We start from the raw sequence: 27,544 nt of genomic DNA on the forward strand, positions 1-27,544 counted from the left end.
AATGAATGTACACATACATGAATGAATGTACACATACATGAATGAATGAATGAACATGCGTAAATGAATACGTGAATTAATGAACAAATACATGAATGAATGAATAAATTAATTTACAAACATGAATGAATGATTAAATGCATGAATGAATGAACAGATACATGAATGAATGTACAAATACATGAGTGAATACTTGAATGAATGAACAAATACATGAATTAATGTATAAATACATGAATGAATACATGAATGAATGAACAAATACATGAATGGATGTACAAATACATGAATGAACGTACGAATACATGAATGAACGACATGAATGAATTAACATATATGAATAAATGAACAAATATATGAATGAATGAACAAATACATGAATGAATGTACACATACATGAATGAATGTACACATACATGAATGAATGAATGAACATGCATAAATGAATACGTGAATTAATGAACAAATACATGAATGAATACGTTAGTGAACAAATACATGAATGAATGAACAAATAAATGAATGAATTTACAAACACATGAATGAATGATTAAATGCATGAATGAATGAACAGATACATGAATGAATGTACAAATACATGAGTGAATACTTGAATGAATGAACAAATACATGAATGAATACTTGAATGAATGAACAAATACATAAATGAATACATGAATTAATGAACAAATACATGAATGAACAACTACATGAATGAATGAACAAATACATGAATGAATGAACAAATACATGAATTAATAAACAAATACATGAATGAATAATGAATGAACAACTACATGGATGAATGAACAAATACATGAATGAATGAACAAAAATTTATGAGCGAATGAATGGATGAATATGTAAATGAATGAATGGGCAAATACATTTAAAAATGAATAAATCAATCAACAAATTAATGGATGAATAAATTGATGATTTAATGAAAAAATACATTTATTAACGAATAAATAAATTAATGAATGAATAAATACATGAATGGATTATTCGACTAATGAGGGAATGAATGGATGAATACATAAATGGATTAATGGACAAATTTATAAATAAGTAAATAAACGAATAAATAACAAATAAATGAACAAATACATGAATGAATGAACAAATAATGAATGGATGAACAGATGAATGGACAAATACATTTATAAATAAATGAATGAACAAAACAATGGATGAAAGAATAAACAAATGCATAGATAAATGAATATATAAGAAATAAATGGTTGTTTCTCTTTACAGTATGTAAGAATTGCAGAAGTAAGAATGATGACATGAATAAAATTCATTCATTCACATCTTGCGGTTGCAGAGCCTTGCAGTTTGGTAACCAGTACATCTACCAGGCCATGCCTCGCATGTTGTCCCTCTGGCTGGACTTTGGAGCCAAGGTGTGCGAGTGTGAGAAAGGTAGGTGTCGTCGGCACCGACACACTTGTTGGCGTGCGACAGGTAACAGCACCTGTCCACCTGTCTGCCTGCAGCCGGCCGCACCGACAGACAGATGCGCCAGGAGCTGTCCAAGATCAACGCGGCCGTGAGCGAGCACTGCGACAACTTGGCGCCGTACCAGTTCCTGACCGCCTTCTCGCAGCTCATCTCCAGGGTGTGCCACTCCAGCGACGAGGTCTTCACCGTCCTCATGACCATCGTGGCCAAGGTCTTCCTGGCGTACCCGCAGCAGGCCATGTGGCTGATGGCGGCCGTGTCAAAGGTGCGGCAAACTTGTACACGGACTTTGGGGAAGTTTCTTTTTTTACGGGATGTTTTTCTCCCCCTAGTCGTCTTATCCCACTCGCATGAATCGCTGCAATCAGATCCTGAAGAAGGCCATCAGCCTCAAGCCCTCGCTGGAGAAGTTCATCAACGACGCCAACAGGCTCACCGACAAGCTGCTGGAGCTCTGCAACAAGCCGGTCAGCACCAAATACTTTCACTTTCACTCTTTACTGTACTTTCTACTCATTTAACTCAATGATTGATTGACACAACTATCGAGGAGCTGGTCTGAGAAGTAAATGATGTTCATATGTTTATTTTGTGTAAAAGTAGACAGTTTTATGTCGTCCACAGCTCCTTTACCACATGGGGTCCCCCAGGGCTCAATCCTTGCCCCAATTTTATTTGCGCTTTACCTTCTCCCCCTTGGTTCTATTTTTAGGAAGTACAGTATTGCATTTCATTTTTATGCCGATGATTGCCAGATTTATTTTCCCATGGCACAAAATAACACGGTTCAACATCTTATTGACTGCCTGCACGACATCAAAGTCTGGCTTTCAGCTAACTTCCTGAGCCTAAATGAAGATAAAACAGAAGTTATGTTGTTCGGTCCAAGTCGCTCTCCCTCCCCCAACGTTGACCTCGGCACTCTGACCCCGTATCTCAGCGACTCTGTCACAAACCTGGGGGTAAAGTTTGACTCAGATTTTAAATTCGAAAAACAAATCAGCAGCGTCGTTCAAAAAAGCTTTTATCAATTACGCCAAATAGCGAAAGTGAAACCGCTTCTATCAAGACATGATCTTGAGAAATTAATCCACGCTTTTATCTCGACTCGTCTTGATTATTGTAATGCCCTGTATGTAGGCATTAGCCAGGCCTCCCTCGCCCGCCTGCAGCTCGTGCAGAACTCTGCTGCTCGTCTGCTAACACAGACCCGCAGACGTGAGCACATCACCCCTATTTTAGCGTCCCTTCACTGGCTCCCTGTGCGTTACCGAATACATTTTAAACTCCTTTTATTTGTTTTTAAATGTCTAAACAACCTCGCGCCAACCTATCTCTCCGACCTCCTTCAGCCTTACTGCCCCACCCGATCCTTAAGATCAGCCGATCAGCTGCTGTTGACGGTCCCTGACACAAGGCTGAAGCTTAGAGGTGACAGAGCTTTCGCCGTTGCTGCTCCCAAGCTCTGGAACGACCTACCCCTGAGTGTTAGACAAGCCTCCTCTCTTCCTGTTTTTAAATCTCTCTTAAAAACATACTTTTATTCCATGGCTTTTAACACTGAGTGATATCCATCCTGCAATGGCGCCCCATAATACACCTGCTGTGATCCTGTTTTTATGTTTTTATTAATTCTATTTTAATTATTTATTTTTTATCGTGTTCTGTGTGTGTTGTGTTGTGTTTGCTCGGTACTCGTTTTATCTTTTAACCTGTTCATTGTACAGCACTTTGGCTACCCCTGTGGTAAATTTTAAATGTGCTTTATAAATAAAGTTGATTTGATTTGATTTGATATGTTGTTAATATTCAGTGTTTTATTGTTCATAGTTAATATTGTAAATCCCACGTAAAAGAGGAGCGACGTTCATATGTTGTTAATATTCAGTGTTTTATTGTTCATAGTTAATATTGTAAATCCCACGTAAGAGAAGCGATGTTCATATGTTGTTAATATTTTTTTTATTTTTTTTTATTTTTTTTTTATTAAATCAACATAGAAAAAAACACACGATACACTTTCAACTAGTGCATCAACCCAAAAAAAAAAACCTCCCTCCCCCATTCACACTCACACACACCCACTCACACAAAAGGGGTTGTTTCTTTCTGCCATCAATACTCTGGTTCCCACAACATGGACAACACTTCTGCAAGGGACACAACACAGTCCCTGAAGCACACTTGATTGTTTGTGCTGCTGGTCCACTAACATTTTCATTTAATTACTATTTTTTCTTTCTTTTTTCTCCCCTATGTAATTATTTTTATATTGTTTACTTTCCTTTTTATCCAAGAAAATATTTATTTATCTTATCTATAAAAAATAAAAAAGGAAAGAAAGGACCTTATCTTCACCAGACCTGGTTGTAAATGAAATTAGCTTCGTTTAAAGGTTGTTGTTGTTTTTTTTAAACCAGGTCCAGTCCAGATAATGTCCAAGTCGGGTCCAGCAACACACACCTTCATTCATGTACACTGAGAAAAACAAAAAATAATAATAACAGAAAATTTTGGAACACAACAGATTGCATATAATCTATAAACAAAATTACATTTTAAAAACAAAAACAAAAAATGTATGTACAGTCCAGCTTATGTTCAGGTCACTAAAAATTAGGGAATACAACAACAGATAGCATATAATCTATAAACATAATTACACTTTCAACATAAGCCTTTGAGGACTTCCCATCTTTTTTTTATGTTTTTTGGCATCATTATCGTTTTCAACCATGTAACTTTCTAAAGTTAAAAAATACTGAATAAATGTTTTAAAGAAAGTAATACTAAGTGAATATCTGTTTTTGGCCTTAAAAATAAACCTTTTACCTAGTACTATAATTAAATTGATTAAATCATGATTGTCAATGAACTCTCCCAAAATAACAGAAACCACATCAAGCTTCATAAACAAACCAATCCTTAAACACATTTTTTCAACTTTCCACCCAAAAGGAAGACACAATATGACAATACCAAAACAAATGCAGGGTGGATTCAGACTCCTGACAACAAAATCGGCAGTCATCTGACTCTGTCATATTCCATCATTTTAACATTTTCCCCGTGGGTAAGAAGTTATAAATAATTTTAATTTGAAAATAACGATTTTGCACATCAGTAGTAGTTTTATAGATTAGTTTGAATATGGCATCCCACGGCAACGGGCAGTCAAAAAAGTCCTCCCATTTTCCAAATGTGTTGTATGGGGCAGCCTTCAAAGATTTCTTTATTAAATAAAACTTATATATTTTTCTATTTATTTTAGTTCCTTTTTGCCAACTCGAATTTCTTATTAGAGGTTTACAAACTAATAATTTAGTAGTTCTATAATTAATAATTTGTTTCCATCTTTTCCCAATGACTCCAGTTAGTTGATTAAATGAAAAGCTTGAGCAAGTTGTTAATATTCAGTGTTTTATTGTTCATAGTTAATATTGTAAATCCCACGTAAAAGAGGAGCGACGTTCATATGTTGTTAATATTCAGTGTTTTATTGTTCATAGTTAATATTGTAAATCCCACGTGAAAGAGGAGTGACGTTCATATGTTGTTAATATTCAGTGTTTTATTGTTCATAGTTAATATTGTAAATCCCACTTTCTTTATTTTCATGTACATTTTGGGTGTCTCATTCAGTAAAAAACTGTCAAATTCCATTCCATTTTTTTGAGGCGGTCTGTCATAACTTTTTTAGAACTCTATTGGACATTGTGATTTTTGGTATTAGTGTTCTTGGAAAAAAGGGAGCCAAACCCACATACTGTACAGTGTATATATCATTTATACACATTGGCTACATTTTTTTCTCTCAATGTCAAGATATATCCGCTGACATAACTCGCTACTCAAATTCCAAATGGCTCTTTTGGAGAAAGTGTGAAGGAAGGCAAGATTGTTTCATAAATATCTTTGCCATCCCTCAATGCTTTGAGTTCATATTTTGGGGACTTGTGCAGATCCCAAATACACAAAAACGGGGTACTAATCGGTAAGAAAAGTTGGTTAATACTTTTCCGGTGTACAAATTCCCAGCAAAAGTAAATGGTGGTAAATGCTGATTATTCTGATGTTTGTGCAGGTGGATGGTAACAGCAGCAGCCTGAGCATGAGCGTGCACTTCAAGCAGCTGAAACGTCTGGTGGAGGAGCCCACCTTCAGCCAGATCCTGATCCCGCTGCAGTCCGTGCTCATCCCAACGCTGCCCTCTACCGGCGGCGCCAACGCCACGCACGACGCCTTCCCGGGACACTGGGCCTACCTGCACGGCTTTGAAGACTCTGTGAGGGAAATGACTGAAGTGCTGTGTGTGTGTTTCCCAGTGGTCATGATGATGGTGCGTGTGCATGCAGGTGGAGATCCTGGCCTCCTTACAGAAGCCCAAGAAGATCAGTCTGAAGGGGTCAGATGGGCGGAGCTACACCATGATGTGCAAACCTAAAGACGACCTGAGGAAAGACTGCAGACTTATGGAGTTCAACTGCCTCATTAACAAGGTGCCACACACTACCAGGAATATGCTACTATTAACATCTTGTACATCTTTATAATCAACAATACTACTAATAATGTATTATAACAATACTAACATATATTACAGTGTAGTGTGTGTTATGGTCATGTGTGGCGTTTATCGTGAAATCAATTCATCATTACCATGATGACATGATACTTTTCTGACCCTCACCTCGCTAGATGAGTGTACAGGTCCCCAATTTTTACTTTTTTAGGTCAAGGCAAGTGTTGCATTAAAGGAGGGCTCATATTGTAGGCCAGTTAGAAGAGCACCAGTCCTATCGGGTTCTTTTGGCTCATGGGACTCCTGAGGCAGCAGACAGGTACCGACAGGCCAAGCGGTGTGCGGCTTCAGCGGTTGCGGAGGCAAAAACTCGGACATGGGAGGAGTTCGGGGAGGCCATGGAAAAAGACTTCCGGGCGGCTTCGAAGCAATTCTGGACCACCATCCGCCGCCTCAGGAAGGGGAAGCAGTGCAGTGTCAACACCGTGTATGGTGGGGATGGTGCTCTGCTGACCTCGACTGCGGATGTTGTGGATCGGTGGAGGGAATACTTCGAAGACCTCCTCAATCCTACCAGCACGTCTTCCTATGAGGAAGCAGGGCCTGGGGAATCTGTGGTGGGCTCTCCTATTTCTGGGGCTGAGGTTGCCGAGGTAGTTAAAAAGCTCCTCGGTGGCAAGGCCCCGGGGGTGGATGAGATCCGCCCGGAGTTCCTTAAGGCTCTGGATGCTGTGGGGCTGTCTTGGTTGACAAGACTCTGCAACATCGCGTGGACATCGGGGGCGGTACCTCTGGATTGGCAGACCGGGGTGGTGGTGCCTCTCTTTAAGAAGGGGAACCGGAGGGTGTGTTCCAACTATCGTGGGATCACACTCCTCAGCCTTCCCGGTAAGGTCTATTCAGGTGTACTGGAGATGAGGCTACGCCGGATAGTCGAACCTCGGATTCAGGAAGAACAGTGTGGTTTTCGTCCTGGTCGTGGAACTGTGGACCAGCTCTATACTCTGGGCAGGGTCCTTGAGGGTGCATGGGAGTTTGCCCAACCAGTCTACATGTGCTTTGTGGACTTGGAGAAGGCATTCGACCGTGTACCCCGGGAAGTCCTGTGGGGAGTGCTCAGAGAGTATGGGGTATCGGACTGTCTTATTGTGGCAGTTCGCTCCCTGTATGATCAGTGCCAGAGCTTGGTCCGCATTGCCGGCAGTAAGTCGGACACGTTTCCAGTGAGGGTTGGACTCCGCCAAGGCTGCCCTTTGTCACCCATTCTGTTCATAACCTTAATGGACAGAATTTCTAGGCGCAGTCAAGGCGTTGAGGGGATCTGGTTTGGTGGCTGGAGGATTAGGTCTCTGCTATTTGCAGATGATGTGGTCCTGATGGCTTCCTCTGGCCAAGATCTTCAGCTCTCACTGGATCGGTTCGCAGCCGAGTGTGAAGCGACTGGGATGAGAATCAGCACCTCCAAGTCCGAGTCCATGGTTCTCTCCCGGAAAAGGGTGGAGTGCCATCTCCGGGTTGGGGAGGAGATCTTGCCCCAAGTGGAGGAGTTTAAGTACCTCGGAGTCTTGTTCACGAGTGAGGGAAGAGTGGATCGTGAGATCGACAGGCGGATCGGTGCGGCGTCTTCAGTAATGCGGACGCTGTATCGATCCGTTGTGGTGAAGAAGGAGCTGAGCCGGAAGGCAAAGCTCTCGATTTACCGGTCGATCTACGTTCCCATCCTCACCTATGGTCATGAGCTTTGGGTCATGACCGAAAGGACAAGATCACGGGTACAAGCGGCCGAAATGAGTTTCCTCCGCCGGGTGGCGGGGCTCTCCCTTAGAGATAGGGTGAGAAGCTCTGTCATTCGGGGGGAGCTCAAAGTAAAGCCGCTGCTCCTCCACATGGAGAGGAGCCAGATGAGGTGGTTCGGGCATCTGGTCAGGATGCCATCCGAACGCCTCCCTAGGAAGGTGTTTCGAGCATGTCCGACCGGTAGGAGGCCACGGGGAAGACCCAGGACACGTTGGGAAGACTATGTCTCCCGGCTGGCCTGGGAACGCCTCGGGATCCCCCGGGAGGAGCTGGACGAAGTGGCTGGGGAGAGGGAAGTCTGGGCTTCCCTGCTTAGGCTGCTGCCCCCGCGACCCGACCTCGGATAAGCGGAAGAAGATGGATGGATGGATGGATGGATGGATATATATATGTATATATATGTATATATGTATATATATATATATATATATTGCCAAAAGTATTTGGCCACCTGCCTTTACTCACATATGAACTTGAAGTGCCATCCCATGGAATTGTCCAAAATGTTTTAGTATCCTGGAGCATTCAAAGTTCCTTTCACTGGAACTAAGGGGCCAAGCCCAACTCCTGAAAAACAACCCCACACCATAATTCCTCCTCCACCAAATGTCACACTCGGCACAATGCAGTCCGAAATGTTGCGTTCTCCTGGCAACCTCCAAACCCAGACTGGTCCATCAGATTGCCAGATGTAAAAGTGTGATTCATCAGTCCAGAGAAGGCGTCTCCACTGCTCTAGAGTCCAGTGGTGATGTCCTTTACACCACTGGCATTGGACTTGGTGATGTATGGCTTAGATGCAGCTGCCCAGCCGTGGAAACCCATTCCATGAAGCTCTCTGCGTACTGTACGTGGGCTAATTGGAAGGTCTCATGAAGTTTGGAGCTCTGTAGCAAGTGACTGTGCAGAAAGTCTTTGCACTATGCTGACCTCTCTGTCAGTTTACATGGCCGACCACTTGGTTGCTGTTGTTCCCAAACTCTTCACTTTTCTTATAATAAAGTTGACTTTGGACTATTTAGGAGCGAGGAAATTTCACGACTGGATTCGATGTACAGGTGGCATCCTATGACAGTTCCACGCTGGAAATCACTGAGAGCGGCCCATTCTTTCACAAATGTTTGTAGAAACAGTCTCCATGCCTAAGTGCTTGATTTGATACACCGGGCCAAGTGATTAGTGATTCTCATCATTTGGATGTGTGGCCAAATACTTTTGGCAATATAGTGTGTGTGTATATATATATATATATATATATATATATATATATATATATATATATATATATATATATATATATATATATATATATATATATATATATATACTTACAGTACAGGCCAAAAGTTTGGACACACCTTCTCTTTCAATGCAATGTTTTCTTTATTTCCAGGACTATTTACATTGTAGATAGTCCCATCACAACTATGAATGAACACATGCGGAGTTATGTACCTAACAAAAACATTGTAAATAAAGTTGAGGCGGGAGCTTACGGTGTGATCACATTGCAGTGCTTACGGAAGGACGCGGAGTCGCGGCGGCGGGAGCTCCACATCCGCACGTACGCTGTCATACCACTCAACGAGGAGTGTGGCATCATCGAGTGGGTCAACCACACGGCAGGACTGAGACACATCCTCACCAAACTGTACAAGGAGAGAGGTGCTTGCCTGTCTGTCAATGAACACATGAAAGAATACATGAATGAATGAAGAAATACATGAATGAATGTACAAATACATGACTGAATATACAAATACATGAATGAATACATGAATGAATGAATGAATGTACGAATGCATGACTGAATACATGAATGAATGAATGAATGACTGTACAAATACATGAATGAATGAACAAATACATAAATGAATGCATGTACAAATACATTAATGAATGATCAAATACACGAATGGATGTTGAATTCCTTGAATGAATAATGAATGAACAAATACATGAATGAGTACATGAATGAACAAATACACGAATGAATAATGAATGAATGAACAAATACATGACTGAATACATGAATGAATGAACAAATACATGCCTTAATACATGAATGAATGTACAAATACATGACTGAATACATGAATGAATGTACAAATACATGAATGAATGAACAAATAGATGAACTAATGAACAAATACATGACTGAATACATGAATGAATGTACAAATACATGACTTAATACATGAATGAATGTACAAATACATGAATGAATACATGAATGAATGTACAAATACATGACTGAATACATGAATGAATGTTTAAATACTTGAATGAATACATGAATGAATGTACAAATACATGACTGAATACATGAATGAATGTACAAATACATGAATGAATACATGAATGAATGTACAAATACATGAATGAATGAACAAATAGATGAACTAATGAACAAATACATGACTGAATACATGAATGAATGTACAAATACATGACTGAATACATGAATGAATGAACAAATACATGACTGAATACATGAATGAATGTACAAATACATGACTGAATGAATGAACAAATACATGACTGAATACATGAATGAATGTACAAATACATGAATGAATGACTGAATACATGAATGAATGAACAAATACATGAACTATTGAACAAATACAGGTACATGACTGAATACTTGAATGAATGTACAAATACATGAATGAATACATGAATGAATGTACAAATACATGACTGAATACATGAATGAATGTACAAATACATGACTGAATACATGAATGAATGTATGAATACATGAATGAATGAACAAATACATGACTGAATACATGAATGAATGTACAAATACATGACTGAATGAATGAACAAATACATGACTGAATACATGAATGAATGTACAAATACATGAATGAATGACTGAATACATGAATGAATGAACAAATACATGAACTAATGAACAAATACAGGTACATGACTGAATACTTGAATGAATGTACAAATACATGAATGAATACATGAATGAATGTACAAATACATGAATGAATGAACAAATAGATGAACTAATGAACAAATACATGACTGAATACATGAATGAATGTACAAATACATGACTGAATACATGAATGAATGAACAAATACATGACTGAATACATGAATGAATGTACAAATACATGACTGAATGAATGAAGAAATACATGACTGAATACATGAATGAATGTACAAATACATGAATGAATGACTGAATACATGAATGAATGAACAAATACATGAACTATTGAACAAATACAGGTACATGACTGAATACTTGAATGAATGTACAAATACATGAATGAATACATGAATGAATGTACAAATACATGAATGAATGAACAAATAGATGAACTAATGAACAAATACATGACTGAATACATGAATGAATGTACAAATACATGACTGAATACATGAATGAATGAACAAATACATGACTGAATACATGAATGAATGTACAAATACATGACTGAATGAATGAACAAATACATGACTGAATACATGAATGAATGTACAAATACATGAATGAATGACTGAATACATGAATGAATGAACAAATACATGAACTATTGAACAAATACAGGTACATGACTGAATACTTGAATGAATGTACAAATACATGAATGAATACATGAATGAATGTACAAATACATGACTGAATACATGAATGAATGTACAAATACATGACTGAATACATGAATGAATGTATGAATACATGAATGAATGAACAAATACATGACTGAATACATGAATGAATGTACAAATACATGACTGAATGAATGAACAAATACATGACTGAATACATGAATGAATGTACAAATACATGAATGAATGACTGAATACATGAATGAATGAACAAATACATGAACTAATGAACAAATACAGGTACATGACTGAATACTTGAATGAATGTACAAATACATGAATGAATACATGAATGAATGTACAAATACATGAATGAATGAACAAATAGATGAACTAATGAACAAATACATGACTGAATACATGAATGAATGTACAAATACATGACTGAATACATGAATGAATGAACAAATACATGACTGAATACATGAATGAATGTACAAATACATGACTGAATGAATGAAGAAATACATGACTGAATACATGAATGAATGTACAAATACATGAATGAATGACTGAATACATGAATGAATGAACAAATACATGAACTATTGAACAAATACAGGTACATGACTGAATACTTGAATGAATGTACAAATACATGAATGAATACATGAACGAATGTACAAATACATGACTGAATACATGAATGAATGTACAAATACATGACTGAATACATGAATGAATGTATGAATACATGAATGAATGAACAAATACATGAATGAATGTACAAATACATGACTGAATGAATGAACAAATACATGACTGAATACATGAATGAATGTACAAATACATGAATGAATGACTGAATACATGAATGAATGAACAAATACATGAACTAATGAACAAATACAGGTACATGACTGAATACTTGAATGAATGTACAAATACATGACTGAATACATGAATGAATGTACAAATAAATGAACGAATACATGAATGAATGTACAAATACATGAATGAATGAACAAATAGATGAACTAATGAACAAATACATGACTGAATACATGAATGAATGTGCAAATACATGAATGAATACATGAATGAATGAACAAATACATGACTGAATACATGAATTAATGTACAAATACATGACTGAATGAATGAACAAATACATGACTGAATACATGAATGAATGTACAAATACATGAATGAATGAACAAATACATGAACTAATGAACAAATACAGGTACATGACTGAATACTTGAATGAATGTACAAATACATGACTGAATACATGAATGAATGCACAAATACATGAATGAATACATGAATGAATGAACAAATACATGACTGAATACATGAATGAATGTACAAATACATGACTGAATGAATGAACAAATACATGAATGAATGTACAAATACAAGAATGAATGACTAAATACATGAATGAATGAACAAATACATGAACTAATGAACAAATACAGGTACATGACTGAATACTTGAATGTATATACAAATACATGACTGAATACATGAATGAATGTACAAATACATGAATGAATACATGAATGAATGTACAAATACATGAATGAATGAACAAATAGATGAACTAATGAACAAATACATGACTGAATACATGAATGAATGTACAAACACATGAATGAATACATGAATGAATGAACAAATACATGACTGAATACATGAATGAATGTACAAATACATGACTGAATGAATGAACAAATACATGACTGAATACATGAATGAATGTACAAATACATGAATGAATACATGAATGAATGAACAAATACATGACTGAATACATGAATGAATGTACAAATACATGACTGAATGAATGAACAAATACATGACTGAATACATGAATGAATGTACAAATACATGAATGAATGACTGAATACATGAATGAATGAACAAATACATGAACTAATGAACAAATACAGGTACATGACTGAATACTTGAATGAATGTACAAATACATGACTGAATACATGAATGAATGTACAAACACATGAATGAATACATGAATGAATGAACAAATACATGACTGAATACATGAATGAATGTACAAATACATGACTGAATGAATGAACAAATACATGACTGAATACATGAATGAATGTACAAATACATGAATGAATGACTGAATACATGAATGAATGAACAAATACATGAACTAAAGAACAAATACAGGTACATGACTGAATACTTGAATGAATGTACAAATACATGACTGAATACATGAATGAATGTACAAATACATGAATGAATACATGAATGAATGTACACATACATGAATGAATGAACAAATAGATGAACTAATGAACAAATACATGACTGAATACATGAATGAATGAACAAATACATGAATGAATACATGAATGAATGTACAAATACATGACTGAATACATGAATGAATGTACAAATACATGAATGAATGACTGAATACATGAATGAATGAACAAATACATGAACTAATGAACAAATACAGGTACATGACTGAATACTTGAATGAATGTACAAATACATGACTGAATACATGAATGAATGTACAAATACATGAACGAATACATGAATGAATGAACAAATACATGACTGAATACATGAATGAATGTACAAATACATGACTGAATGAATGAACAAATACATGACTGAATACATGAATGAATGTACAAATACATGAATGAATGACTGAATACATGAATGAACAAATACATGAACTAATGAACAAATACATGACTGAATACTTGAATGAATGGACAAATACATGAATGAATACATGAATGAATGAACAAATAGAATGAATGAATGTACAAATACATGAATGAATGAACAAATAGAACAAATGAATGTACAAATACATGAATGAATGCATGTACAAATACATTAATGAATGTTGAATTCCTTGAATGAATAATGAATGAACCAATACATGAATGAATAATGATGAATGAACAAATACATGAGTGAATGTACAAATACATGAATTAACGAAGAAATACATGAATTAATGAACAAATACATGAATGCATAATGAATGAACTACGACATGAATGACCGTATATGAATGAATTAACAAATACATTAATGAATAATGAATGAACAACTACATGAATGAACAAATACATGAATGAATGAACAAATAAATTAATGAGCAAATGAATGGATGAAAAGGTAAATGAATGAATGGACAAATACATTTAAAAATTAATAAATAAATAAATTAGCAAATTAATGGATTAATAAATTAATGACAAAATACATTTATTAACCAATAAATAAATGAATGAATAAATAAATACATGAATTAATTATTAATTAATGAGGGAATGAATGGATAAGTATATAAATGAATGAATGGACAAATACATTTATAAATAAATAAATATATGAATGAACAAACTAATGGATGAATAAATAAATGAATAAACAAATACATACATGAATGAATAAATAACAAATACATGAATGAATGGATGAATACATAAATGAATAAATGGACAAATACATTTATAAATAAAAGAATGAACAAATTAATGGATGAATAAATAAATGAATATACAAATGCATACATAAATGAGTATATAACAATATAGCTGAGTTGGTAGAGTGGCCGTGCCAGCAACTTGAGGGTTCCAGGTTCGATCCCCACTTCCGCCATCCTAGTCACTGCCGTTGTGTCCTTGGGCAAGACACTTTACCCACCTGCTCCCAGTGACACCCACACTGCTTTAAATGGAACTTAGACATTGGCTTTCACTATGTAGAGCGCTTTGAGTCACTAGAGAAAAGCGCTATATAAATATAATTCACTTCACACTTCACTAAATGAATGAACAAATACATGAATGAAAGTACAAATACATTTTAAAAAGGATTAAATAACAAATAAATTAACAAATACATGAATGAATGAACAAATACATTTAAAAAAGGATTAAATGACAAATAAATGAATAAATATGTGAATTAATAAACGTAAATGAACAAATTTAGGAATAATTGAAATAAAATATGAAATAGTACATTTCTAAATGAACAAATACATGGATGAATAAATTAACAAATACATTAAAAAAATATGAACAAATTAAAAACAAATGAATAAATAAATTGAAATAAATGAATGAAAAAATAATGAACAAATCACTGCATAAAGAAATATGAATATATAAACAAATGAATGGATGAATATTGTTTGTCATCCACATGATGTCCAGGTGTGTACCTGTCGGGCAAAGAGCTGAGGAAGCTGATCCTTCCAAAGAGCGCCCCCTTTGAGGAGAAACTGAGAATGCACAAGGAAGTGTTGTGTGCACGACATCCTCCTGTCTTCCACCAGTGGTTTCTACACACCTTCCCCGACCCTACATCATGGTACATTATTAATAATACATCATGATACATTATTATTATTACTACATCATGGTACATTATTATTACTACATCATGCTACATTATTATTACTACATCATGGTACATTATTATTACTACATCATGGTACATTATTATTACTACATCATGGTACATTATTATTACTACATCATGGTACATTATTATTACTACATCATGGTACATTATTAATAATACATCATGGTACATTATTATTACTACATCATGGTACATTATTATTATTACATCCTCCTGTCTTCCACCAGTGGTTTCTACACACCTTCCCCGACCCTACATCATGGTACATTATTATTACTACATCATGGTACATTATTATTACTACATCATGGTACATTATTATTACTACATCATGCTACATTATTATTACTACATCATGGTACATTATTATTACTACATCATGGTACATTATTATTACTACATCATGGTACATTATTATTACTACATCATGGTACATTATTATTATTACTACATCATGGTACATTATTATTACTACATCATGCTACATTATTATTACTACATCATGGTACATTATTATTACTACATCATGGTACATTATTAATACTACATCATGGTACATTATTATTACTGCATCATGCTACATTATTATTACTACATCATGCTACATTATTATTACTACATCATGGTACATTATTATTAAATATTGCCACATCATGGTACATTATTATTAATTATTACCACATCATGGTACATTATTATTAATTATTACCACATCATGGTACATTATTATTCATTATTACTACATCATGGTACATTATTATTCATTATTACTACATCATGGTACATTATTATTAATTATTACTACATCATGGTACATTATTATTCATTTTTACTACATTATGGTACATTATTATTAATTATTACTACATCATGGTACATTATTATTAATTATTACTACATCATGATACATTATTATTCGTTATTACTACATCATGGTACATTATTATTACTACATCATGGTACATTATTATTAATTATTACTACATCATGGTACTTTATTATTAATTATTACTACATCATGGTACATTATTATTAATTATTACTACATCATGGTACATTATTATTAATTATTAGTACATCATGGTACATTATTATTAATTATTACTTCATCATGGTACATTATTATTCATTTTTACTACATTATGGTACATTATTATTAAGTATTACTACATCATGGTACATTATTATTAATTATTGCTACATCATGGTACATTGTTATCAATTATTACTACATCATGGTACATTATTATTCATTATTACTACATCATGGTACATTATTATCATACTTTAATTATTACCACATCATGGTACATTATTATTAATTATTACTACATCATGGTACATTATTATTAATTATTACTACATCATGGTACATTATTAATTATAACTACATCATGGTACATTATTATTATACTTTAATTATTACTACATCATGCTACATTATTATTAATTATTACTACATCATAGTACATTATTATTAGTTATTACCACATCATGGGGCATTATTTTAATTATTACTACATCATGGTACATTATAATTAATTATTACTACATCATGGTACAGTATTATCATACTTTAATTATTACTACATCATGGTACATTATTATTACTACATCATGGTACATTATTATCATACTTTAATTATTACTACATCATGGTACATCATTATTCATTCTTACCACATCATGATACATTATTATCATACTTTAATTATTACTACATCATGGTACATTATTATTAATTATTACCACATCATGGTACATTATTATTAATTATTACCACATCATGATACATTATTATCATACTTTAATTATTACTACATCATGGTACATTATTATTAATTATTACCACATCATGGTACATTATTATTCATTCTTACCACATCATGATACATTATTATCATACTTTAATTATTACTACATCATGCTACATTATTATTAATTATTACTACATCATAGTACATTATTATTAGTTATTACCACATCATGGGGCATTATTTTAATTATTACTACATCATGGTACATTATAATTAATTATTACTACATCATGGTACAGTATTATCATACTTTAATTATTACTACATCATGGTACATTATTATTACTACATCATGGTACATTATTATCATACTTTAATTATTACTACATCATGGTACATCATTATTCATTCTTACCACATCATGATACATTATTATCATACTTTAATTATTACTACATCATGGTACATTATTATTAATTATTACCACATCTTGGTACATTACGGTATTATCATACTTTAATTATTACTACATCATGGTACATTATTATTAGTTATTACCACATCGTGGTACATTATTATTCATTATTACCACATCATGGTACATGGTTATTATCATACTTTAATTATTACCACATCATGGTACATTATTATTAATTATTACCACATCATGGTACTCATACTTGTTGTGCATTTTGTTGTTCTGACAATATTTCTCTTACTTCCACAACAACTGGCAGGTACAGCAGTCGCTCCGCATACTGCCGCTCCACAGCAGTGATGTCCATGGTGGGTTACATCCTGGGCTTGGGGGATCGCCATGGAGAAAACATCCTCTTTGACTCCTTCACGGGGGAGTGTGTGCACGTGGACTTCAACTGCCTCTTCAACAAGGTGATGATGACGATGATGATGATGATGATGGCGGCACATTGCTGAAGCATCTTTCCCATTCTTCTCCACCAGGGGGAGACGTTCGACGTGCCCGAGGTGGTTCCCTTCCGCCTGACTCAAAACATGGTCCACGCCATGGGGCCCATGGGCACGGAGGGGCTCTTTAGGCAGGCTTGTGAGGTCACACTGCGACTGATGAGGAACCAGAGAGAGCCGCTGATGAGGTACTTCTACACCACACTAATGTACTTTTACTCCATAATAACCCATCTAAGTATTTAAACATGGTGTAGCTCCTCCTGGGAATGTAAGCGCTCCTACAGCAGGAATACACATGTATTCTCTTTAAAAGTGGGTTTGTCCTTTTTGTGTTGAGCTATTTAGAAAGGCATAATGTTGGGGGGAAAAATGTCATTAAACCTCTAAAGGATTAGTGGCCACATGCGTGGACAGCACCTTTTAGCTCTTATTTCCAAAATTGTGTACACTACTGAATTGGGGTCTTATGGCCACTTATGTGGACACTTATACTGCCATCTGGTGGTGTCAGAAGAGTATAACATACAATGGAATTTGAAGGGAAAAAAAGTGTAAAAATAAGAATTAGCATGTCACTAAACATGAAGTACACTTTTGTGTACTTATGGACTAAGTACATCATATCAAAAGATGATTCTTAGTTTTTATTCTAATTAGGGTCCAATAAGCCCAAATAGCAAAGAGAAATAAAAAATAAAAAAAGCATGTAAACAAACAGCCTGGGCCTTAAGAGGTTAAAGGAGTCATATTATTAGGATTATTTTGTAAATGTAAAAGACTTCCTTGTGGTCTACATCTGTGGTCCCCAACCACCATGGACCGATTGGTACCGGTCCGCACAAGAAATAAAAAATAAATAAATAAATATTTTTTTCTTTTTTTTTGTATTAAAGCAACATAAAAAACACAATATATACATTTTATATCAATTTAGATCAATACAGTCTGCAGGGATACAGTCCGTAAGCACACATGATTGTATTTTATGACAAAAAAAAAAAAAAAATACCATAACCTCCCCCCCCATATTGTAGTCTACATGTATCTCTTATGTGTGACTGCCATCATATTGCAGTCTACACGTATCTCTTATGTGTGACTGCCATCATATTGCAGTCTACATGTATCTCTTATGTGTGACTGCCATCATATTGCAGTCTACACGTATCTCTTATGTGTGACTGCCATCATATTGCAGTCTACACGTATCTCTTATGTGTGACTGCCATCATATTGCAGTCTACACGTATCTCTTATGTGTGACTGCCATCATATTGCAGTCTACACGTATCTCCTATGTGTGACTGCCATCATATTGCAGTCTACACGTATCTCTTATATGTGACTGCCATCATATTGCAGTCTACACGTATCTCTTATGTGTGACTGCCATCATATTGCAGTCTACATGTATCTCTTATGTGTGACTGCCATCATATTGCAGTCTACACGTATCTCTTATGTGTGACTGCCATCATATTGCAGTCTACACGTATCTCTTACGTGCGACTGCCATCATATTGCAGTCTACACGTATCTCTTATATGTGACTGCCATCATATTGCAGTCTACACGTATCTCTTATGTGTGACTGCCATCATATTGCAGTCTACACGTATCTCTTATGTGTGACTGCCATCATATTGCAGTCTACACGTATCTCCTATGTGTGACTGCCATCATATTGCAGTCTACACGTATCTCTTATATGTGACTGCCATCATATTGCAGTCTACACGTATCTCTTATGTGTGACTGCCATCATATTGCAGTCTACATGTATCTCTTATGTGTGACTGCCATCATATTGCAGTCTACACGTATCTCTTATGTGTGACTGCCATCATATTGCAGTCTACACGTATCTCTTACGTGCGACTGCCATCATATTGCAGTCTACACGTATCTCTTATATGTGACTGCCATCATATTGCAGTCTACACGTATCTCTTATGTGTGACTGCCATCATATTGCAGTCAACACGTATCTCTTATGTGTGACTGCCATCATATTGCAGTCTACACGTATCTCTTACGTGACTGCCATCATATTGCAGTCTACACGTATCTCTTATGTGTGACTGCCATCATATTGCAGTCTACACATATTTTTTGTGTGTGACTGCCATCATATTGCAGTCTACACGTATCTCTTATGTGTGACTGCCATTATGTTGCAGTCTACATGTATCTCTTATGTGTGACTGCTATTATATTGCAGTCTACACGTATCTCTTATGTGTGACTGCCGTCACATTGCAGTCTACACGTATCTCTTTTGTGTGACTGCCATCATATTGCAGTCTACACGTATCTCCTATGTGTGACTGCCATCATATTGCAGTCCACACGTATCTTTTATGTGTGACTGCCATCATATTGCAGTCTACACGTATCTCTTATATGTGACTGCCATCATATTGCAGTCTACACGTATCTCCTATGTGTGACTGCCATCATATTGCAGTCTACACGTATCTCTTATATGTGACTGCCATCATATTGCAGTCTACACGTATCTCTTATGTGTGACTGCCATCATATTGCAGTCTACACGTATCTCTTATATGTGACTGCCATCATATTGCAGTCTACACGTATCTCTTATGTGTGACTGCCATCATATTGCAGTCTACACGTATCTCTTATGTGTGACTGCCATCATATTGCAGTCTGCACGTATCTCTTATGTGTGACTGCCATCATATTGCAGTCTACACGTATCTCTTATGTGTGACTGCCATCATATTGCAGTCTACATGTATCTCCTATGTGTGACTGCCATCATATTGCAGTCTACACATATCTCTTATATGTGACTGCCATCATATTGCAGTCTACACGTATCTCTTATGTGTGACTGCCATCATATTGCAGTCTACACGTATCTCTTATGTGTGACTGCCATCATATTGCAGTCTACACGTATCTCTTATGTGTGACTGCCATCATACTGCAGTCTACACGTATCTCTTATGTGTGACTGCCATCATATTGCAGTCTACACGTATCTCTTATGTGTGACTGCCATCATATTGCAGTCTACACGTATCTCCTATGTGTGACTGCCATCATATTGCAGTCCACACGTATCTTTTATGTGTGACTGCCATCATATTGCAGTCTACACATATTTCTTATGTGTGACTGCCATCATATTGCAGTCTACACGTATCTCTTATGTGTGACTGCCATCATATTGCAGTCTACACGTATCTCTTATGTGTGACTGCCATCATATTGCAGTCTACACGTATCTCTTATGTGTGACTGCCATCATAGTGCAGACTACACGTATCTCTTATGTGTGACTGCCATCATATTGCAGTTTACACGTATCTCTTATGTGTGACTGCCATCATATTGCAGTCTACACGTATCTCTTATGTGTGACTGCCATCATAGTGCAGACTACACGTATCTCTTATGTGTGACTGCCATCATATTGCAGTCTACACGTATCTCTTATGTGTGACTGCCATCATAGTGCAGACTACACGTATCTCTTATGTGTGACTGCCATCATATTGCAGTTTACACGTATCTCTTATGTGTGACTGCCATCATATTGCAGTCTACATGTATCTCTTATGTGTGACTGCCATCATAGTGCAGACTACACGTATCTCTTATGTGTGACTGCCATCATATTGCAGTTTACACGTATCTCTTATGTGTGACTGCCATCATATTGCAGTCTACACGTATCTCTTACGTGTGACTGCCATCATATTGCAGTCTCCACGTATCTCTTACGTGTGACTGCCATCATATTGCAGTCTCCACGTATCTCTTATGTGTGACTGCCATCATATTGCAGTCTACACGTATCTCTTATGTGTGACTGCCATCATAGTGCAGACTACACGTATCTCTTATGTGTGACTGCCATCATATTGCAGTCTACACGTATCTTTTACGTGTGACTGCCATCATATTGCAGTCTCCACGTATCTCTTATGTGTGACTGCCATCATATTGCAGTCTACACATATTTTTTTGTGTGACTGCCATCATATTGCAGTCTACACGTATCTCTTATGTGTGACTGCCATCATATTGCAGTCTACACGTATCTCTTATGTGTGACTGCCATCATATTGCAGTCTACACGTATCTCTTATGTGTGACTGCCATTATATTGCAGTCTACATGTATCTCTTATGTGAGACTGCCATTATATTGCAGTCTACACGTATCTCTTATGTGTGACTGCCTTCATATTGCCGTCTACACGTATTTCTTATGTGTGACTGCCATCTACTGGTCACACTTGTCATTTCACCATGTACCAAATAAAATAGCTTTGAGGTTGATAAGCACAACCAAAATGCTTCTGTACATTAGGCGCACTGTGGATTTTTGACAAAATGAAAATATTTTTAAGTGTACCTTATAGTCCGAAAAATACGGTAATTGTTGAAATATTCTCAGTGTTTGACAGGCCTAATCCGTACTTTTCTATCCAAGTCAAATCTAAGTGGTTTCCTCTTGTGGTCAGCGTGCTGAAGACCTTCCTCCACGACCCCTTGGTGGAGTGGAGCAAACAAGGCAAAGGACTTTGCAAAACGCAAGCGAACCAAACTGGGGAGATAGTCAACGAAAAGGTGAACTGTACAGAGCCCCTAAAGGGAAATGAGAGAAATTGTATTTTATTTTTATTTTTTTAGACATGTATCTCGTGTGCACGAGAAATTTTTATAAAGTTATTTAAAAAAAAAAAAAATTTTTTTTTTTTTTTTTTTTTAGACATGTATCTCGTGTGCACGAGAGACTTTTTATAAAGTTATTTAAAAAAATGTTTTTATTTTTTTAGACATGTATCTCGTGTGCACGAGAAACTTTTTATAAAGTTATTTAAAAAAAATAAATTATTATTTTTTATTTTTTATTATTTTTAGACATGTATCTCGTGTGCACAAGAAACTTTTTATAGTTATTTAAAAAAATATATATATATATTTTTTTTTTTAGACATGTATCTCGTGTGCACGAGAGACTTTTTATAAAGTTATTTAAAAAAATATATATATTTTTTTAGACATGTATCTCGTGTGCACGAGAAACTTTTTATAAAGTTATTTAAAAAAAATAAATTATTTTTTATTTTTTATTTTTTTTAGACATGTATCTCGTGTGCACGAGAGACTTTTTATAAAGTTATTTAAAAAAAAAAAAGTATTATTTTTTTTGTATTTTTTTTTTTAGACATGTATCTCGTGTGCACGAGAAACTTTTTATAAAGTTATTTTAAAAAAAATTTTTTTTTTTTTTTTGTATTTTTTTTAGACATGTATCTCGTGTGCACGAGAGACTTTTTATAAAGTTATTTTAAAAAAAATATATTTTTTTATTTTTTTAGACATGTATCTCGTGTGCACGAGAAACTTTTTTTAAAGTTATTTTTTTTTTAAATTATTATTTTTTATTTTTTTTAGACATGTATCTCGTGTGCACGAGAAACTTTTTTTAAAGTTATTTAAAAAAAATAAAAAAATTATTTTTTATTTTTTTAGACATGTATCTCGTGTGCACGAGAAACTTTTTATAAAGTTATTTAAAAAAAAAAAATTATTATTATTATTATTAATTTTTTTTTAGACATGTATCTCGTGTGCACGAGAAACTTTTTATAAAGTTATTTAAAAAAAATATTTATTTTTTATTTTTTATTTTTTTTAGACATGTATCTCGTGTGCACGAGAGACTTTTTATAAAGTTATTTTAAAAAAAATTATTTTTTATTTTTTATTTTTTTTAGACATGTATCTCGTGTGCACGAGAGACTTTTTATAAAGTTATTTAAAAAAAATAAATTATTATTTTTTATTTTTTATTTTTTTTAGACATGTATCTCGTGTGCACGAGAGACTTTTTATAAAGTTATTTAAAAAAAAAAGTATTATTTTTTTGTATTTTTTTTTTTAGACATGTATCTCGTGTGCACGAGAAACTTTTTATAAAGTTATTTAAAAAAAAAAATTTTTTATTTATTTTTTTTTTTTTAGACATGTATCTCGTGTGCACGAGAGACTTTTTATAAAGTTATTTAAAAAAAAAATTATTTTTTATTTTTTATTTTTTTTAGACATGTATCTCGTGTGCACGAGAAACTTTTTATAAAGTTATTTAAAAAAAATAAATTATTATTTTTTATTTTTTATTTTTTTTAGACATGTATCTCGTGTGCACGAGAGACTTTTTATAAAGTTATTTTAAAAAAAAAGGATTATTTTTTTGTATTTTTTTTTTTAGACATGTATCTCGTGTGCACGAGAAACTTTTTATAAAGTTATTTAAAAAAAATTTTTTTTATTTATTTATTTTTTTTTAGACATGTATCTCGTGTGCACGAGAGACTTTTTATAAAGTTATTTAAAAAAAAAAAAAAATTATTTTTTTATTTTTTTAGACATGTATCGTGTGCACAAAAAACTTTTTTTAAAGTTATTTAAAAAAAAAAAATTATTTTTTATTTTTTTTAGACATGTATCTCGTGTGCACAAGAGACTTTTTATAAAGTTATTTTTAAAAAAAAAATTATTTTTTATTTTTTTAGACATGTATCTCGTGTGCACGAGAAACTTTTTATAAAGTTATTTAAAAAAAATTTTTTATTTTTTTTTATTTTTTTTAGACATGTATCTCGTGTGCACGAGAGACTTTTTATAGTTATTTAAAAAAAAAAAAAATTTTTTTTTTTTAGACATGTATCTCGTGTGCACAAGAGACTTTTTATAAAGTTATTTTAAAAAAAAAATATTTTTTATTTTTTATTTTTTTTAGACATGTATCTCGTGTGCACGAGAAACTTTTTATAAAGTTATTTAAAAAAAATAAATTATTATTTTTTATTTTTTATTTTTTTTAGACATGTATCTCGTGTGCACGAGAGACTTTTTATAAAGTTATTTTTAAAAAAAAGTATTATTTTTTTGTATTTTTTTTTTTAGACATGTATCTCGTGTGCACGAGAAACTTTTTATAAAGTTATTTAAAAAAAAAAAATTTTTTATTTATTTATTTTTTTTTAGACATGTATCTCGTGTGCACGAGAGACTTTTTATAAAGTTATTTAAAAAAAAAAAAAATTATTTTTTTATTTTTTTAGACATGTATCGTGTGCACAAGAAACTTTTTTTAAAGTTATTTAAAAAAAAAAAAAATATTTTTTATTTTTTTTAGACATGTATCTCGTGTGCACAAGAGACTTTTTATAAAGTTATTTTTAAAAAAAAATTATTTTTAATTTTTTTAGACATGTATCTTGTGTGCATGAGAAACTTTTTATAAAGTTATTTAAAAAAAAAAAATTATTATTTTTTATTTTTTTAGACATGTATCTCGTGTGCACGAGAGACTTTTTATAAAGTTATTTAAAAAAAAAAATTTTTTTTTTTATTTTTTTAGACATGTATCTCGTGTGCACAAGAAACTTTTTTTAAAGTTATTTAAAAAAAAAAATTTTTTTTTTTTTTTTTAGACATGTATCTCGTGTGCACGAGAGACTTTTTATAAAGTTATTTAAAAAAAAAAAAGTATTATTTTTTTTGTATTTTTTTTTTAGACATGTATCTCGTGTGCACGAGAAACTTTTTATAAAGTTATTTTTAAAAAAAATTTTTTATTTTTTTTTTATTTTTTTTAGACATGTATCTCGTGTGCACGAGAGACTTTTTATAAAGTTATTTAAAAAAAAAATATTTTTTTATTTTTTTAGACATGTATCTCGTGTGCACGAGAAACTTTTTTTAAAGTTATTTTAAAAAAAAATTATTATTTTTTATTTTTTTAGACATGTATCTTGTGTGCACGAGAAACTTTTTATAAAGTTATTTAAAAAAAATAAATTATTTTTTATTTTTAATTTTTTTTAGACATGTATCTCGTGTGCACGAGAGACTTTTTATAAAGTTATTTTAAAAAAAAAAGTATTATTTTTTTTGTATTTTTTTTTTAGACATGTATCTCGTGTGCACGAGAAACTTTTTATAGTTATTTTTTTTAAAAAAATTTTTTTTTTTTTTTTTTTTAGACATGTATCTCGTGTGCACGAGAGACTTTTTATAAAGTTATTTAAAAAAAAAAGAAGTATTATTTAAAAAAAAAAAAAAAATTTTTAGACATGTATCTCGTGTGCACAAAAAAACTTTATATAAAGTTATTTAAAAAAAAAAAAATTATTATTATTATTATTTTTTTTTTTTTTAGACATGTATCTCGTGCACACTAGAAACTATCGTGTGCGCACGAGATACATGTATTAAAAAAAAAAAAATTATAAAAAAAAAAAAAGTTTTCCCCCATGTCCCTTTAGGGGCTTCGTAGAACTGTACTCTTCATTTTTAAATGATTTTCCTCCGTGGTGTGCTCACCGTGTTCCTCCGTGTCAGGCCAAGACTCACGTGTGCGACATCGAGCAGCGTCTCCAGGGCGTGATCAAGAGCAGGAACAAAGTGCTGGGGCTGCCATTGTCCATCGAGGGACACGTCCACTACCTCATTCAGGAATCCACCGACGACAAGCTGCTGTGTCAGATGTACCTGGGCTGGGGGCCTTACCTGTAAGGTGCACTCACACATACTGTATGTTGCTTTCTTCCGTTACAAGTCAGCGTTCACATTTCTATATGTTTTTGGAATAAACCAGGATCTGCACATTACTTCCTCTTAATGCATGCATCCTGCCTCTGTTCAAGTTAGCGTCTCTCCTGGTCATCATTACAAACATGGACACAGGGTTGTACGGTATAGTATAGTACCGGGATACTAATGAATCATATTCGGTACTATACCACCTCTAAAAAGTACCAGTCCCCCTTATTTCTTTAACGGGCATGACGGCGTGTCGTCGTCACGTGGTGACATTGCTGCTTTTACTAGCAGAGGAGCATGTTGGGCAGCGCACACACACAGAGTACTTACAAGCAGACACAGTGTGTAGACAGAAAAGGAATGGACGCATTTTGGTGTAAAAAGTAAAGATAAAGGTGAAGTTATAACACTGAAACACCCTCAGGAAGAGCTGCTTTAACACATGGCTAGTT

The 27,544-nt window shown here is 33.9% G+C and overlaps 1 protein-coding gene across 1 annotated transcript in view; it reads left to right on the top strand.

Annotated features, from left to right (window-relative positions):
• Positions 1-27,195, top strand: part of atr (ATR serine/threonine kinase) — a 123,664-nt gene extending 96,469 nt beyond the window's left edge. The window contains exons 37-47 of the mRNA XM_061924475.2: positions 1,331-1,428; positions 1,503-1,732; positions 1,800-1,934; positions 5,552-5,752; positions 5,823-5,966; positions 9,301-9,451; positions 15,601-15,757; positions 18,306-18,459; positions 18,532-18,683; positions 23,000-23,105; positions 26,892-27,195. Of these exons, the coding sequence (XP_061780459.2) occupies positions 1,331-1,428; positions 1,503-1,732; positions 1,800-1,934; positions 5,552-5,752; positions 5,823-5,966; positions 9,301-9,451; positions 15,601-15,757; positions 18,306-18,459; positions 18,532-18,683; positions 23,000-23,105; positions 26,892-27,065 (1,702 nt within the window). The 3' untranslated portion in view covers positions 27,066-27,195. The remainder of the gene's footprint in view (positions 1-1,330; positions 1,429-1,502; positions 1,733-1,799; positions 1,935-5,551; positions 5,753-5,822; positions 5,967-9,300; positions 9,452-15,600; positions 15,758-18,305; positions 18,460-18,531; positions 18,684-22,999; positions 23,106-26,891) is intronic.
• The last annotated feature ends 349 nt before the right edge of the window (positions 27,196-27,544 follow it).

This window comes from Nerophis lumbriciformis, linkage group LG29 (assembly GCF_033978685.3).
Source record: "Nerophis lumbriciformis linkage group LG29, RoL_Nlum_v2.1, whole genome shotgun sequence".
NCBI lineage: Eukaryota > Metazoa > Chordata > Actinopteri > Syngnathiformes > Syngnathidae > Nerophis > Nerophis lumbriciformis.